The sequence below is a fragment of the Falco cherrug genome, chromosome 9 (assembly GCF_023634085.1).
Source record: "Falco cherrug isolate bFalChe1 chromosome 9, bFalChe1.pri, whole genome shotgun sequence".
In the NCBI taxonomy this organism is placed as follows: Eukaryota; Metazoa; Chordata; class Aves; order Falconiformes; family Falconidae; genus Falco; species Falco cherrug.
This window is the reverse complement of record NC_073705.1, coordinates 14,407,133-14,423,755: the sequence shown is the minus strand read 5'-3', so window position 1 is coordinate 14,423,755 and position 16,623 is coordinate 14,407,133. Positions and strand designations below refer to the sequence as shown.

The window sequence follows — 16,623 nt, the reverse complement described above, 5'->3', positions numbered from 1 at the left end:
GCAGACGGGACCCATTATTCAGTCGGTTCCAATTCCTCAGCTCCTGCACTCATCTTGCTGCTTGGGGCATGCGGAGGAGGCACTTTTTCTCTGCCAGAAACATGCTGCATGGAGCCAGTGCATCACCACCTGCTGGGGTGTCCCAGCATGGTGAGCTCCTGTACAGCCTCCCACTTTGGGGGCTGGGATGGAGGGCAGCTCTTGGGGGAGATTAATATTTTGGGGAGACGTAGATGGTTAAAGAGGTGTGGTGGCGTGGCAGCAGTAGGAGGTGGTGGAGGGGGGCTTAGACTATCACCCTGTGGCGGGGAGGGACTCACCAGTGTGTTTGAAGTGAGATTAAGCCCTGCTAGGAGTGGTTTCTCCTGGGCTGTGACATGCATTTGTAGGACATTACCTGCACTGCAACACTGATGGAACTCGTGCTCTCCCCAGCCCCACCACTGACCCTCGCTGCCTCCTTAACCCCACTTCTATGTCTGCACCCGATGGTGCTTACGAGACGGTTGTTGTGTGCAGTAAGCTGATGCCTCCATTGCTGGTGGGTGAGGCTGCATCTGCTCTGATCTGCTGACTGGAAATCACAGCCCAGTCTCCAGGTACGTGGGCAATCCCAGCCATCAAAGCTTCATCCCTTAAGGGAAGAGGAGGTGAGCGTCTACTTTGTGATCTCAGATTGGAGGGACGGGACATCAGTAGAGGGGAGACATGAAAACAGCATAACTTGAAGCAAGGGACTTGTCTATGCCTTGACCTGTTTCTAAAAGGCTTTAAGGATTACTCAGGCTGCACATAAATATCCTGAAGTCTTCACAGATCATTATTCTGAATAGCTGGAGAACAGAAACTGGTTTTGCACTTGGGAAATGAGGCTGCCGCAGTGTTAACTTGTGTCCCTTCGAGATGGACACTGGCCAGTTCCTCACTTGGACCGGGAGATCACAGTGGGTTTTGGTACTTGCTGAAGGTCAGCCAGGAAGGCAGTGATGGAGACAGGACCTCGGCATCCTGCTTCTGGCCCAGGAAGACAGCGTTTCCTTGAAAAAGGAAATAAAACAAAATGCAATGTGGCTCTGTAGAAAGAAAGTGAAAAGTTGAGCCTGTGCTTGTCACCGGGAAGGGGGTGGCGATGCAAATTATGCAAATATGGAGAACACTCGAATGGAAATGACAATGAAATACCAATAAAACAGATTAATATCCTTGAAACTGGGGGAAATGGGATGATCTCCAGTCCTGACTTAATGACTTTTCCGAAGAGAAAGTGGCAAGAGGACTGGTGAAAACGGTTTGGAAAAGAATTAAAATGAGCTTTGTAATGAAACTGTAAAATATAATTACAAACTGTGAAAACTTTTTTAATATTTTTTATGAGAAACAGTCAAATTCTTCACATAGAAGCAGCCAAGACGTTTTGCAGTGGCCATCACTTTTACTGAAATCTCATCATTTTATGTGATGGCGGAGTCCCTTGTCTGGGAAGAGAAAAGCTCTTAAAGTTGTCCCTTCTTTTTGAATAACAACAAATCCCAGGGTGGCACCCAACTGACAGCAAAATATTATAAAAAATTTAAAGACATCGTGGAACTGAGCTGTGTTGGGAAATTTTAATGATACCCAGGAAGAACGTGGCTCGCTGTGCTTGCAGCAGCTTGGCACCCAGAGTTTTACACTGATGGAAAACAGGGGACTTCTTTTCCCTGGCCATCTCCTGGGTGGGTTTAGATCTTTTTCTGCCTAGGTGCAAAGGAGGGTTGGTGTGGGCATCCCCCTGTGAGCCAGGCGATGGCAGAGCTGATGTCTTTGGCCTGGCCGAGGCTGGGAGCTGTGATCAGTCTGAAACCAGCCTCGCACATGGCACCTGATGGCATGCACCACATCTCGTAAATGCTGCCGTGCACTTAAATAGTCTGGTTCCTGAAGCTGTTCTTTTTTGTATTTTGCACAGTGATAAGGCAGGCTCTGTGAGAAGGCAAGGATGGTGCATTCATGGGAGATACTCCCATGTGAAAGAAGGGTACCCTCTCGTTCCTTTTTGAAATGTGGTATTTCAATAGATGCCAGTAGCCAAGGAAAATCTTAAAGCGGAGCAGCTCCCAACACCTCTGCAGGAAAAGCCAAACAAAAGCAGAGGCTGAAAGAAATCCCTCTCCTAGCAGATGAAAACTCATCTTTGAAGGAAACTTTAAATAGATGCCAGCAAGCTCCAGCGCGCCAGGAGCCAAAGCCAAGCTGGGAAAAGGAGGAGGGGGAAAAGCCCTACCAAATGCCTCCAGCAACAGCGTTAGAGAAAGAAGCTCCCAAGCCCACTGAAGTCACTGGATGGGAAAGGGGAGGGGAAGGACTGGGACCAGAAGCCAACTGGCAGCAAAGGCTGAGAGGATACGTTCCAAGCAGCAGTATTAATAACCAGCCTGTCTCTATTGCCCTTATTTCTCTCTCTCGGTTCGTTTTCTTTCTTTTGTTCATTTGATGTGGTTCACCTGCCCTGCTCCTCTCCCCTCTGAGCAATTACTGGCTGGTTTGCACAGCTGCTATGCCTTCCTTTCCCAGGGCAGCCAGACCCAGGCAAGCCTGGCAGGAGCTGGCAGGGAGGGCTGGGGTCTCGTGCCTCAGTGGGACAGGTCGGTGCCTCTAAACCTTCTCTCAGGGTGTGCTGGTTGTAGCGTCCTCTCCCTTCTGCTGCTCCAGGGTGTCATGTTTTGGGGTAGCCTCTGCCTCTGCTGAGCAGAAGGCATCACTGATTTCAGAGATGGCTCAGATTTATAGAAAGAATAGTAGTGGCTTTTATGACTATATGGAAATGCAAAGCATTATTTAGAGGACCCTTTAGCAGTGTCAAAGGGGGAAGAAAGGAAGGAGAGTCCCTCTATCTGAGTAATAAAACCTGTTATGAATATGTGAGCCACTCAGCTCTATGCATTCAACAGTAGGGTTGGGGTTTTTTTCTTTCGTGTAAGTAATCATTCAAAAAGTAGAGGTACAGCAATGGGAGCGGCTTGCATGGAAGGCAGGGCTGGAGAAAGATACCCTAGAGGACTCAGCCTGGAGCATGTCCTTGCTGCACAACAGTTTGAAATATAGTATCAATTAAAGCTTCCCATTTTTACAGCCTGCAAAGAGGTTATATACGGTGTGGGTGGATGTTTGTATCTGGGTACTTCAGTAGGAGAGGTAGGTGAGAGCCTCCGGTGCGTACAGAAGGAAGCATGAGCTACATTTAGCTAGGGGCTTGTAGGGCTTTGGTTTATAAGTGGAAATAAAGCAAAGGGCATAAAGCAGGTTTCTGTCACTTCAAAGACATCTCAGGGCATTCACTACCTCCTTCCCCCCTCTTCTGAGGCACATCCCAGAGGAGATGTGGTAAACCCTCTGCCTGGCACCTTGCTGAACTGCAGACTGGGTGGTTTATGGAGGTCAGTGAGCAGAGGCACCGTGCGCGCAGGCATGGTCCTCGCGGTGGGCTCTGCTCCGAGCTGCCTCTTGGGCTTCAGCCCTCCTGCAAACACGGATCAGTTCCCCCAGGATGAACACTGCCCTGCAAGCAATGGTGGGAGGAAAGCAAACCCTTTCGCACCCCGTACAAAGCCAGGAGAGCGATGGGAAGTGGAATTGCCACTGGAGGCCATGCTGTGGGGTTGAGGGTCTGACAAGATGGCAGAGATGGAGGAAGCTTCTTTGTGGCTTTTTTTTTTTCCTTTAAGCTTCATGCATCTGTGTCTGCCTGTCTGAATGATGACATTCTGTGATTATCACACAGCTGATTGTTAATTGTTTCATCTCAAGATTATTTCCTACCTTACCACCACCACTGTTTCCTCCAAGACGCTGGTGGAATTGGATGTTCCTATTAGCAGCTTGTGTTAATTTTCCCCAGAGACTGCTGGAGCTCTGCAGACTGCAATTGTTGGACTTGCAACAACTTCTCATTTTGAATTTAATTAAATATGTTGCTTTAAATTGTTTGCTTTTGACATCTCCTGCTCAATCTTCTGCAGCCCTCAGAGGTGACCAGGCGTTAGCTTGTGTCCTCAGGTGCTTGTCTGCGCACGTGCTCAGCACATGTGCACGTGCAGCCACAGAGAAATGAGCAGCAGGAGGTGGGAGCCCAGCTGCCTCCCCATCCCATTTCACAGCAAGGAGAATCTGGAGCTGCTCTTTTATTTACATGTGCAGCACCCCAGGTATATAGCAAAAGGACGGAGGAAGGGATCTGATCTCAAAAGTATCTCTCTGAGCTTTCAGAGGGATGCTGCCACTGGGGTCCCCCATGTTCTCCAGCTGGTCCCAGCCCCCTCTGAAATCAGCAGAGGGAATTCGTTGGCTTAAAACAAGTTTTTTCCTTTGCTGTTTTCTGCCCCCCGGAGCCATTCTGCCACAGAGGTGCCTGGTATGCTGTACAGAAACCTGGCTCGGGGCTTCGGCAGAAGCAATACTCTCCTGTTGCAGACTCAAGGCTACATCTGGCTGCTCTGGACCCTGCGTGTTTCTTGTAAGGTGGCCATGTTTTGGGGCAGCTTTACAAATTGCATTTAATTCTATCAGCTCTTAATCACCAGGTCACCTCTGTGTCTGCATTAGAGCTCGCTCCTGTTCCTGTGCCTGTTTGGTTGGCAAGAAAGTGTGAGCAAATGGCTGCAGCGCTACCAGACATGAACTCTAAATATTAACATCAATTTATAAACTGTATCAGCGTGGATCAAAGGGATTCCGAGACGGTTTTACGGCGCGAATGCTCTTTGCATGAAGAACTAATAATATTCTGGAGGCTGAAGTACATCATGTTTATATCGTGCCTTTGACAGGCTTGTGATCCTGCGCTCAGCTCTTCCCGGTGCCAGCCTGGCTCCCCTGGCCATGCGCCTGCTGCCAGCGCGCCTGGCTGCCGGGACAGCTCGGCTCGCAAGGGAAGGCAAATGCCTCTTCCTTTCTCCTTTGCAGAATTCATTGGAGTAAAGCCAGGGCAGTTGGTATTGGTATTTGGATGGTGTCAGCAGGGGCTGCTTCAGAGCTGGGAGTTCCTGCACCCGGAGAGAGGCAGGATGTGCCCACCACTGGGGAGGCGGCATCTCCCGGCACCTGCTGAGCTTCTGTCAACACCGTTTACCCTCTAATTTGAGAGGGATGGTGAGGGAAGACCGCAGTAAGGCACAATGTCTTTGACTAACTAACCCTGCTCCTTTCCATAGGTGGAGAGATGCAAACACTGACCTGCATCTGCAGGATGAGGCCCTGTGTGCTTGCAGCATGGTGGTGGGTCCCTCCTGAGAAGCTGGCTTAGGCCACGCTTGCCTTCCAAAAAGAATTAATGGGATACCTGCAGCAGCAATGATGCAGCAATGCAGTGAGGATTTTTGGAGGCTGCACAGCTAGGAACATGCTACTTCACTTTATCTTTCTCCCACCAAGTAGCATTGCTGATCTGCAATCTCTTGGCGAGTGGGTGTTAGCTTGCCTCGGCCCCGTGGCATATTAACTTTGCACTGGCTGCCTCTTGGTTGTGTTTTCTGCTGCCCTGGGAGGATGTTTGGTCTTGCAGCTAGCTGAAAAATCTCCATTCACCCACACTTTGTGTTTTTTAAAGCTTAGCATAACTTTACCTGTCGTATACTTTGTGATGTGATTAGATGTAGGCTGCATTTCCCCAAACCCTTGTCCAGTATCTAAAGAGCATCACTGAGAAAGAGCCCCAGGCTGAGTGTGGGAGTTGGGAGATACGGAGCATTAAGGAGTCTAATCTCCGTCTCAGCCAGTGCTGGCCCAGATAGGACAGAGATGTGCTGTTACTAACACCTGCGCAATTATATTGTCTAATAACGCCATGGGAGATGTCATTGCAGTGTGAGCTTGACCACAAGGCAGGGCCGGGGAGATGGCATCTGGCTTGGGTTTGGGAAACGTTGGCCAGGTCGTCACCTGCTCTATAAAGTTAAATGCGTGCGTTGCTTGTCAGTTCAGCCCTGGCGAAATCAAGACTGACTGCCAAGAAAACCCAAAGAAAGAGTCTGTCAGAATTATCAAGAAAGTGCATTTTTACACTTAAACTGTAACCCTGCTCCTCCCACAGGAAAGACGCTTCTAGTCTTAGCTGTAATTACGTACAGATTTGCATCACTAATTTGCTTCTGCTTTGCCAGAGAGAAAAAGCTCTGGCAGGACTGACAGTGTTCCTAAGGGGCTGGGGTCTCCAGGTTTGATGGTCGGCGGGTTGGGGACCACTGGCATGAGCAGCCCACGGCCATGCAGGCAGTTTCTGTGCTGACAACACATCCTTAAGCCAAGCCCTGTGGACGGTGTAAACTGTGTGCACTTGGGCTGATGGAAGCGTAAAGTAAAGGTGTGTCTCCAGGCTTTTGTTTAGCTAGAAACTTGCTCTTGTAGCTTTCTGTTTAAGCATTTCATCTTGTGCAGGAGAGAAACCATTTGAAAAACAAGATGAGATGGATAGATTGGATTTTAACCTGGTGTGATCCTATCCTTGGATTCAAATTATAATACAGAATTAAAAGTTTGAAGATTTTCAGGTTTTCCAAAATTACTAGTTTTGTGTTGAGCGGGAGAGGGGTGGTAAAGCTGAACACCACCTTCGTCTGTGGGTGCAATCCTGCACCGAGCCTGGTTTGCTTGCTTAGGTCAGTGTGTCCTGGACATCCAACATCTGTCTGCTTCTTCTGCACTTTCTGAAGAACTTAAGAAGCAGTTGTTTTCTTTCCCTGGGACCAGGACAGGAGAGTGAGAGCCGATCAGTGGAAAACACTGATAGGGGAGGAGTTGCCTCTTTGGGAAATGTTCTTTGAAGTTTAACAAGGAAAAAACTCCAGTCCTCTAAAGAAATCAAATAGGGATGTTCTTTGTACCTATAGAATGGAGCAAGAGGGATAATCCTTCCTCTAGTGTTTAAAAAAATATCTGTAACAGGATTATAATTGTATGTTAACATAGCAATGGATACATTAATAGCAACCTGTAGCGTGACCTCCTGTAGCTTTCCAACAAAAATACTAATTTTAGATGAAAAGGAATTTCGTTGGCCAAGAAACAGTGAATGGACCAAAGAAGACAAAAAGAGCGGAGAGAGGAAGAAACAGACATTCTTAAAAAAAATATATTTTTTGATCTTTCCCCTTGGAAAAAAAGAGAAAGGAAAAGGCAAACCCTTTTGGCTGCCTTTTGGGCGCTTTGTTCTTTTCCCTTGTTAGATATCTCTTCAGAGCTGTTTTATCCTTATGTGTTTTGGAAAATGATTTTTGAAATGTCAAAACTTCTAGCCTCTTTTGTCAAAGCTTAAGCAGTTTCGCTGAACTTGGAAGGAGACCCCAGCATAAGAGACATGAACTTTTGATGCTGCCTTAACTGAGCTGCCTTTGATCAGGGTTGGAGAAGGAAAGGGCAGGTGGGGGAAACACATGCATACAAAACCCCAAACAAATCAGTCCCCCGAAGGGCTACCGGACCTCGTGGAGCTGGGAGGCGGTTGTGTAGCGATGTACTGATGTTCTCCGTGGTACTGCAGTGTTGCTCTCCAGCATAGACTGGCCCATAAAGCCACCAGTGCTCGAGGGACATGTCCTGCTGGGGGGGGGGGGGGGGGTCTGGGAGGTGGTGGTGGGTGGAGAGGTGCTGCTTTGTTGCTGTATTCCCGTGTTTGGTTGATGATTGCTTTACCCTGAGACCTCAATGTCTCTGTTTAAGGGAGATTTCATCCAGCTTTTTAGCAGAAAGCTCAAAACTTGTGGCTAAGAGGACACCTGGGAAGGGACGGGGTTGGCAGCAGAGGACAGCAGGGTGGATGGCCTCTCTGAGTGTCTGCCGAGATCTGCTCCCCAGGGTCCACAGGCAGTGACTGCAGGTGTGCTTAAGGCTGGATGTGGGGGTCGTTTGGTGGGGTCTGAGGTCCTCAAGGCAGGCTTTCAGAGGGTGGTTCAGAGTGGGGTCAACCCCCTGCTGCCCTGGCAGTGTGAGCCCCTGGGGTTCCCCATCACCCCCCTTCCCTCCTCCTTGATTTTCCTCCATTGAGAGGCTGCGCCTTGATGAAAACAAGCCTGGCTGGTGTTCCCAGCAAGCTAAAGACATTTGAAACAGCTTTTGCTTAGAAAATATTTGTTCTTGGTAGTTTCTAAAAGGATTTGATACTCAACCTGCCCTTTCTGAGCTTTTCAAGATGGTTTTGATAAGTGTGCATTGGTGACTTTTGAAAACTGTTTCTTGTGTGTGGATTCTTTGAAAATAAAGAGAAAACCTGTGTGAAAAGGCTTTGAAATCTTCAGAATTTTAGCTTTCAAAATATTTGTAAAATGCCTTTTCCTGTTGTTTTTTTCCCAGACAAGCTACAAAGGGATCAAGGTTGGGATGTATGTTTGTTTGTATTTTCAATGGGAGTGAGGGTGATGAGAGTGTCTGTGAATGTATCTAGAAATCTTACCCAGCTGAGCTGCAACACACTCGGCTTCAAAGATGTGAGATGTTTCCTTGCTGGAAGTTGTCCCTTCCCTTCTAGGAAGGAGGGGATTAACTAAAACCTTTAGTTTCCCCAGGTTTGGGGTGGTGGTGGCTTTATTTTTTTTTAATTTGGTTGGGGTTTTTGTTTCTTAGACTGAAGTAGACAGCCTCTATTTTACACTGAACTCAAATTCAGGGATTTTAGATTCAGTTGTTTTCACCTCTGCCACACCACTTTTGAAATTGAGGATGATTTCTCACTCAGACTTAGTGAAATCACAATAAGTAATTAATCTTGAAAACACCAGGACTTTTCTTTTTTAAGTTGCTTCGTATTTGGGAAGGTCTTTCTATATACAGAATATGGCAAAGCTTTATCAATTTGCAAATGATTTCAAGCTTCCCAATCATGGTTTAACATGGATGCCAAAATTCTGCTGAAAGAGGTGTTATTGGCTCCTGGCCAGGTGTCACATTTTGGTGTTGATTGAGGAGGTACTTCCACAAACAGGTAGTCATTGTGGGCTTTTTTACACACCCAACAACAAATAGGCTGGATTTTCCAAAGGAAATGAAAATCTGGCAGCAGTGTCATGAATGCGCTTCTTCCCCCTGGAGGAGCTCAGCCTGGTGGGCTGGTGGGGAGCTCCATCGCCCACCCCGACCATGAGGTCCTCCCCTCCGTGTAGCAGCTCCTGGGCCAGGATGCTCTGCCAGCTCAACTCACTCTTGTCATTATGAATAGTAATTACATGACTATTTTATGTCTGATTTGCTTCTGTTACTTTCAGCTTGGCTGTATTTTAACTAGAAGTGGGGTTCATTAAGTAGGGATTTAATCAAGAGCTGGTGGTTTCACTCTTCAGTCTTTGGGTGCAGAGGGAGTTGCCTGTAGCTGAGCCTCAGAATGTGCTTACGTGCCTCCCAAGCCTCACTCTTTTTTAGGAACTACAAAAACAAGGAAGAAAGCAAGATGGACAGGTTACTATATAGATACGTATGCGTAAATGGTAAACACTCCCAATGGGTTCTTGATGCATTTCTGTTTGGTAAAATAAACCAGCAATAGTTATTATTGGTATTTAAAGCTATCTTTAAATATTCATGGAAAAGAATGATAATTAGAAATAAAATTACGTGGCTCCAAGGTACTTTGTGCTCAGCGTTTCGATGCTTTCCACTGGTGCTGTGGAGTTTTCCCAGCAATTTACTGCTGCCGTGTGTCTGATTGAGATGTATCCTGCTGCCTTGGTGATGCAGGCTCCTGCCTTGCTGTGTCTCCAGAGCAGCTGGATCCCGGATGTCTAATTTTCATTTGCTTGAACAGTCAGTAGTTTGGCAGCCTCCATTGGCTTTGAGTGTAGAGATGCGTCTGTGAATACGTTTATGGTATATAAACAGTGTAAGTGTAGAAGACTCAAAATCATGTGAAATTAGGGCCCAGATTGGTATGACACTGAGACTTCAGGATGCCTGAAAATGGGGTTACTCACTAGGATGCTTGACTTCAGGATTTAGTTATTTTATCCTTTGCATGGATAACGTGGTGGAGGATAAGGTTTAGAAGGGCTCCTTATTGCTGAAGCATCAGTGATTCTCTTCAGAAGGAAATTAGGAGTTAGCGTTCAAGCAGGTTCATGCGGGGTGGTTGCTGCTATGTTTTTTTTGTCTTGCTATTTTAATCTCCTGGGCTTTCATTGAGCTAAAATCTTATGCAGTGCTTAGAAAGATGATGTCCAAGTCTTTTACTAAGTGATACAAGCCCTAAAGTTTCTTGAAAATATGCCCTGGATCTGTAGATTTGCTGTCCTTGGGTAATCGCTAAGAAAGATTTCTACCTTCACATGATTGCAAATTTTGCCCACATTTGCAAGTCCTAGCACTTCATGGAAGGGTGGCTCTGGGTTCCTGGGCTATCTGGCAGTTCCCCTTGCCCACTGCTCTGTGAAGGTTTCTTCTCCCCTCGTTTTAGAGGCTTTTACCTGGGTAACTTTTGAAAAACACCACTCAATGGCAGAGTTTTTTTGGCTCCCCTCTCATCTGTGCAGCACTATTATGGAGGCAGTCTTATAATCAATGTAATTGAAGATCAGAGTTAATGAGGACCTCTGTGCCTACAAAATCCCCCAAGCGATGCTGGGCCTCAGATGTTAGATAAGGAAATGATTGGGCTGAACTGAAAATCTATTTGGCTAATTAGATGATGCATATTCCCAGATGCCAATGGGGAAAAATACATTTCACAAAGTAAAGAAACATAAGAATTTGTAAGAAAAGATTTTTGGCAGGAATTCACTTCTAACTCTCAGGAGGGAGAGGGTGAGGGAGTGTCTCTGATACGAGACCAGTCGTACAAGGAGTTGTGTGTTGGGGCAGTTCACTCGCCTTCGACAACAGCTCTGAAGTGGGAGCAGCCCACGATGCTCTGCCCACCCGCGCCCTGAGCCTGGCATCCAGGCGTCTTGTGGACACCACTTGCACAAGCTGGGGAAGCGATGCTGCAATCTTACGGATCAGGGTAATTACAGTTGTCCACATTTCTGCAGAGATCTGGGAATCAAATCCAGTATCCCGTGATGCTGGGTATGGGAATGTCTGAGCATAGGAGCGTTCCAGCTGGCGGACCACTTGTTAGGGCACAGTTGTATGGACAGGAATGGTCAAATGAAATTCTTTGGGTCCAGGTGTTGGTGAACTCACTATTATTTTGTTGATCTTGACATCACAGCAGCTCTTGAAGAGTGTCATTGGGCCAAAACACAATTGGCTTTTTTTATTTATTATTATTTTTACACTTAACTGACACACTTTTTTCCTACCCTCCAGGAAGCAGCTTCGTTGTGAGCGAGGGGAGCTACTTGGACATCTCCGACTGGCTTAATCCAGCCAAGCTGTCCCTCTACTATCAGATCAATGCCACATCCCCCTGGGTCAGAGACCTCTGTGGACAGAGGACCACCGATGCCTGTGAGCAACTGTGTGATCAAGAAACAGGTAAGAGAGGCTGAGGAAGCATGAAGACCTTGACAAGCTTGGAGATGTGAGGGAGAAGGTTTGTCTCTGGAGCCTGCTTGGCTCACCTCTGCTTTAGCCTGGTGCTAGGCATGGGGGACCGAGAGGTACCAGCAGGGTCACACAGTGGTGACCCCCATCAGTAAAGTGTAAAGAGGATGGGCACAATGGGCACAGTGTGGCAGCTGCAGGCACGTGGAGTTTATCTGCTTCTAAGTTGTGCTATTTTGCTGTCCAGTGTCAAATACCTACTCGTCAGTTTGCCCCATCTCTGTCCCTTTTCTTTTTGGGCCATTCCACTGTAGAGCACCAAGTTTCCCATTAGTGCTCCTGCCTGATGGTCACCTAGGTTGGATCTCTCCTCCAACCCTTCCTCAGGGAGCTGTGAAGTGTGTCACCTTTCCTCATCTGTAAATGACATTTTGCTGAGCATGTTCTGCTTGCATGCAAAGGCTGCCCCTGTGAAGCAACAACCTGCCCTGCTGGGATTGTGCGATGTGGGGCTGGGCAAAGGAGAAGTGTCACCTTTCCTTCTGGCCTGTGTGCTCCTGGGTGATAAATGGGGGTCCTGGAGCCTGCAGTGGGCTGGAAACACAGAAATCAGCGAACGTGCAACTAGTGAATGAAGGCAGGGGGTCTGCGTGGGTGGGAAGTGTGTGTGTGACCCCAGCCAGCAGGTGCCATCTCCTCAGCTGATGCGGGTGACAGGACCTTGCACAGGAAGGTGGCTCGGGGGCTGTGCTGGGTTTTTGTAACATGGGGTGCGCCATGCCACGGGGGAGAGAGAGCAGGACCGGCCAGTCAGGCTGGATTTCAAAGCCTAAATCAAAAATCCTCTTAGGATGTCCAAACTTCCTAAGATGTAGTAACCACCCACTGAAAACAAAATTTTGGAAGTACCTCTGTGACACCCTACCCCAGGACAGCACCACTGAAGTTCATCACCGTTGACCAGCCTTTAACTGGTGAGAAGTTTCCATGCCGGGCTGGGGGCAGACTGTAGCTCCATGATACACTGCATGTATTTTTAGATTTATTTTTATTAGCATCGTTCTATTTTTAAGGGTGATTTGTTTTTATCACTGTGAGAAAGGCAGGCCTGTGGTTTTACTATGGGACATAAATCTTGTCTAGATTTCAACCTTTCCAGGTCAGGGATTTTATCGTCTCTGTGAGCATCTCAAGCAATGGGTGCTGGGGGTTTCCCCTGCCCTCTGTCCTCTTGTGCTGGGTGAAGCATCCATGAGGAGGGTGGACTGAGGTTTGTCCTCAGACCATCTAGAGGATGAAAATCTAAAAGGCTTCTCCTGTGAAGAGCAGCAAAACCACATTTGAGGTCCTCCAGCACATTTGTAGCTAATCTGTCTTCAGTCTTACCGTTGGAGCTGCTCTCCATGGCAGTGTGGATACAGCCCTGTCCCAAAGCTTCCTTGCTCCAAGGTGTAGGCAAACCTCTGTGGGCAGGACTCACCCCTGATGGTAGCACCACGGGCTCCTGCCACACGTTTGGACAGGAGCCCCCAGCTCATGTATGCTCTGTCTGGTGAGACTCAAGCCCTTCCCAGCACCAAAGACCTCTTCTGGGCTGGCATTTTATGTAAGATCTGTCCGTACGATGTGCTGACTCATTCATCCAGCCACCAAGTACCACTTCAGTATGAATAATAATCCACAGTGAAAACGGAGGCTCTGAAACACTAGGATATACCAAAATATATTTTGCTTGCCTGACCTTAATTTGCCTTCCCTTGTGTCTTTGCCTTGTGACTCACTCTTTAATTAAATGATTGCTGCCCCCTGATGAGTTTCAAACCCGCATTGCAAAGCACCAGCTCATCAGAGCTTTTCAGAGGGAGCACCAACATCTGCACATGAGGAAAATATCATGTTTTTCCTTCCTCCCTGCCTTGGAAACAGCCAAGCTGGTTGGTCTGACATGACTGCTAATATGTAAATAAATGGAGGCTGCTGAGGGTCTTCCCCCTGCAGATGTGACACGGTGGCTTTTCCCCAGCCACCATGTCAGATGGGACAGTCCCTTGCCAGGGTCGGGATGCTGTCCTCAGCTGAAGAGGTTCAGTCAGAACACCCCATCCTGGTAGATGCTGACTGTGCTGCTTGAAAAGAGAACAGAAAGTCTGTTGAATTCTGGGACTTGCAGTCAGCTCTCCTTGATCTCTGTATTTTGGACAGATGTGGAGTATGCTGCCTGCGCCACCACTTGTGCCATGCACTGGGATACCTCTGTGTACAATTCAGGAGTGCTTGCTTTTTCACTGGCCTCCCTTACGGCACCGGTAACGTTTATGAGAGCATCCGTTTTCAGCAGCATATGCAAATCCTGATTTGTGAGCACAATTACCTGCTTTGTATGCATAAAACTGATTCACTTGCACATTCTGTGGGCATCACTTAAGAGACCTGCTGGAGAATCGGTCCCTTAAGGCCAAATGCTGGAAGAAACAGCCTCTGATTTTGTGCTGTCAGGCTTGCTGGAGCAGTGGCATAAATGAGATGGATAGCTACCTTGATTAACAGGTGCAAATGTGTTGAAATTTTTTTTCCCCCCATTTATAAATCAGGCACCTCTCCACTGAAATTCTCTCCTTTGCATCCACGATTATGACACCCCCAAAGCAATAGGCACAGGCTTGTAAGGACCAAATGAGATGTGGTAGTGAAGGGTCTTTTCTGAAAATTGGCAGGAGGAAAAAAAAAAAAAAAGGGGGTTTCCATCATCTTCCAAATGGGCTAGTTTGTCACCAGAGCCGCAGATGGTGCTCCTGTCCGGGTAGAACAGGGGTCTTGCGGGCAGGAGACAGATGAAAGTCATTTTTAAACAAAGCCATTTTTTAAAGGCAACCTGGTGAGGAGATTTGGAGGTTGCAGAACTGAGCATGTAAATCAGGAGATGACCAGCCTTGGTGAGGGTTTATCTGTGTTTATGAAAGCAGCCATTTTCTCCAATAGTTCAATTTAATATTGTGCAGGTTTTGTGCACATCAAGTAATATTTGTTTGTTCTTGTGCACTTCTGCTATTTTCTCTGTTGGAGGATCCTAGTGTCTTTATTGACTTAGACTTTTATAAGATGAGGTTCTGTCTCTCTAAGGTATGGAGTTTAATAACTTGGTCAAAAACCATGTAATATATGATTTCTTTTCATGTGGCGGCACAGCTTGCTTCGTGCACCAAGCAGGGCATGAGGCAGTTAACTCCCAAGCTAATTTAGCTTCGGGCTGAAGTGTTATACATAAACAGCAATCAAAATGCATGCCTTCGAGGGGGCTGAGTTAAGGTTATCTGTGCTGTCTTTACACTCTCATTTTCTGCCATTAGACTGTTTAATCCTGTAGCTGCTAATGTTCTTGTAATGGCATTTCTGTGCTTGTCTAAAGACCATGGAGAAGAGGGAAGAGGAATGAGTTTTGCTATACGGAGCCGCTCCTTGGGCCCATCTCCCTGGCTTGGCCTGCTCCACCAATGCTGCAGGAGGTGGCTTCTCGCCTTGCCGTGGTCAGCTGTGGGCAGTGTTCTCCCCAGGTGACAGCCATGGCACCGTGGATCAGCCTTGGTCCACCCTTGGGCACTCTCGCTGCTTCCTTGCATCAGCCACACACTGTGCCCAGGGAGATCTTCCTTGGCGGCGTGACGTAGGAGCTGAGCAGATGAGAATGAGAATGAAATCCATGCAGAGCGTAAACCCAGATGCAATCCTTGGAAGTTAAACTTCGCTTAAGTGCTGTGATGGATCTGGGTGAAGAGAATGACTTGCGGCAGGGGGAGAGGAGGGATAACTGTCACATTAACTCCAGATTTTCCCTCCGTACTCTGTGCCAGGCTGGCCGGGCAGGAGCCGCTTTCTGTTTCTTCCATGGTTAAACTGCATTATGGAAATTGCATTTCTTGTCAGGATGAAGCAAAGACTCAGGTTTGGAAAGTGCCATCCCCAAAGGCCAGGGACAGCAGATAGCGAGGGCAAGAGGAGCAGCTTTGCAGAGAGCATCGCTGGGAGCTGGTGCTGCTGGGGTTGTTGGAGGAGCCACAGCCTCGGCCAGGGGCCAACTCTGGCTTGAGGAGCAGCTCTCTGAAGACATTGTGCTTGTTCATTGAAGTCGGGAATTTCATGAACTATTAAGACCCTTGTTCATCCTTATATGTGTTTTAATTTTCTCCGAATCAGTTTCTCAAAAGAGGCCCGCATCTGCTGTCTCACAGGGACACAGAAAACTCTTTAAGGAAGCATTTTGGTGCAAGGGTTTAACTTTTCTTTCATGCACACCTCTATCGATGGGAAACCCTGGTGCCAACCCTGGTGCAAACATGTGTCTTGTCCCGTCCCTGGTGAGGTCATCCTTGTCATCGCACTGCTGGGAGCTGCATCTCCCAGGGAAGCTGCAGTGGGGCACCAGTGGCTCAGGTACCTGAGCAGCCACACGATGCTGCGCTCAAAGCCCGGCAGCCAGTTTAAGGCCAGCTCGGGGAGCGCTGCTAGCATGTAGTTTGGTGTTTTATTGTTTTTATTTAGGCCAGACTGCAGGCAGGGAAGCTCCTGTCTGGAGGAGGACTTGGTGCTGAGATCTCTTGTGCAGTTCCCAGGGTTTGCATTTCCCTGGTAATCATCCCCCAGGAGGAGGCTGGGCAGCCAGGAGAGGTGCTGCTTTAGGGGGCCCGTGGCATCTCCCCATGGGTGGTTGCAGCTCTAGGGTAGGGTGCAGGGGTGCAGTCAGATCTGCCTGCACGGGGGTTGCTGTAGGCAGGGAGGGAGACGGGCCAAGGCAGTGAGCATTGCACGTGGTTCAGAGACAGCGCTGAGGACCACTGGGCCATGCCATGCCCCAGAGGGAACGCTGCGGCCTCCTCTTGCGCTGAGGGTCTGGGGTTCTCCATAATGGTGAGGAAGAATGGCCTGAGAGAGATGTCCATGGGGTCACAGCATGCACTTTAGATGGCTGAAGGGCACAAGATTTGATTCACCTGCATCAAACTTCCTGCAGATGCTGGATGAAGAGGTTGTTTCTCTGTCAGGAGCTCAGAAATCTTTCACAAAGGATAAATCGATGCAGGGCTTCCTCTGGACATGGATGAAACTCTGAGGCCTCAACAGCTTCATTATGGAAGGTTGAAGGCCATGGCCATTGGAGGGATGAGGTGACTTGTGTTGATCTGTTGG

General features: G+C 48.0%; 1 protein-coding gene across 1 annotated transcript in view; it reads left to right on the top strand.

The window, feature by feature from the left end:
* ASTN2 (astrotactin 2) overlaps positions 1–16,623 on the top strand; it is a 353,993-nt gene that overhangs the window by 133,430 nt on the left and 203,940 nt on the right. The window contains exon 7 of the mRNA XM_055720179.1: positions 11,266–11,433. Within this exon, the coding sequence (XP_055576154.1) occupies positions 11,266–11,433 (168 nt within the window). The remainder of the gene's footprint in view (positions 1–11,265; positions 11,434–16,623) is intronic.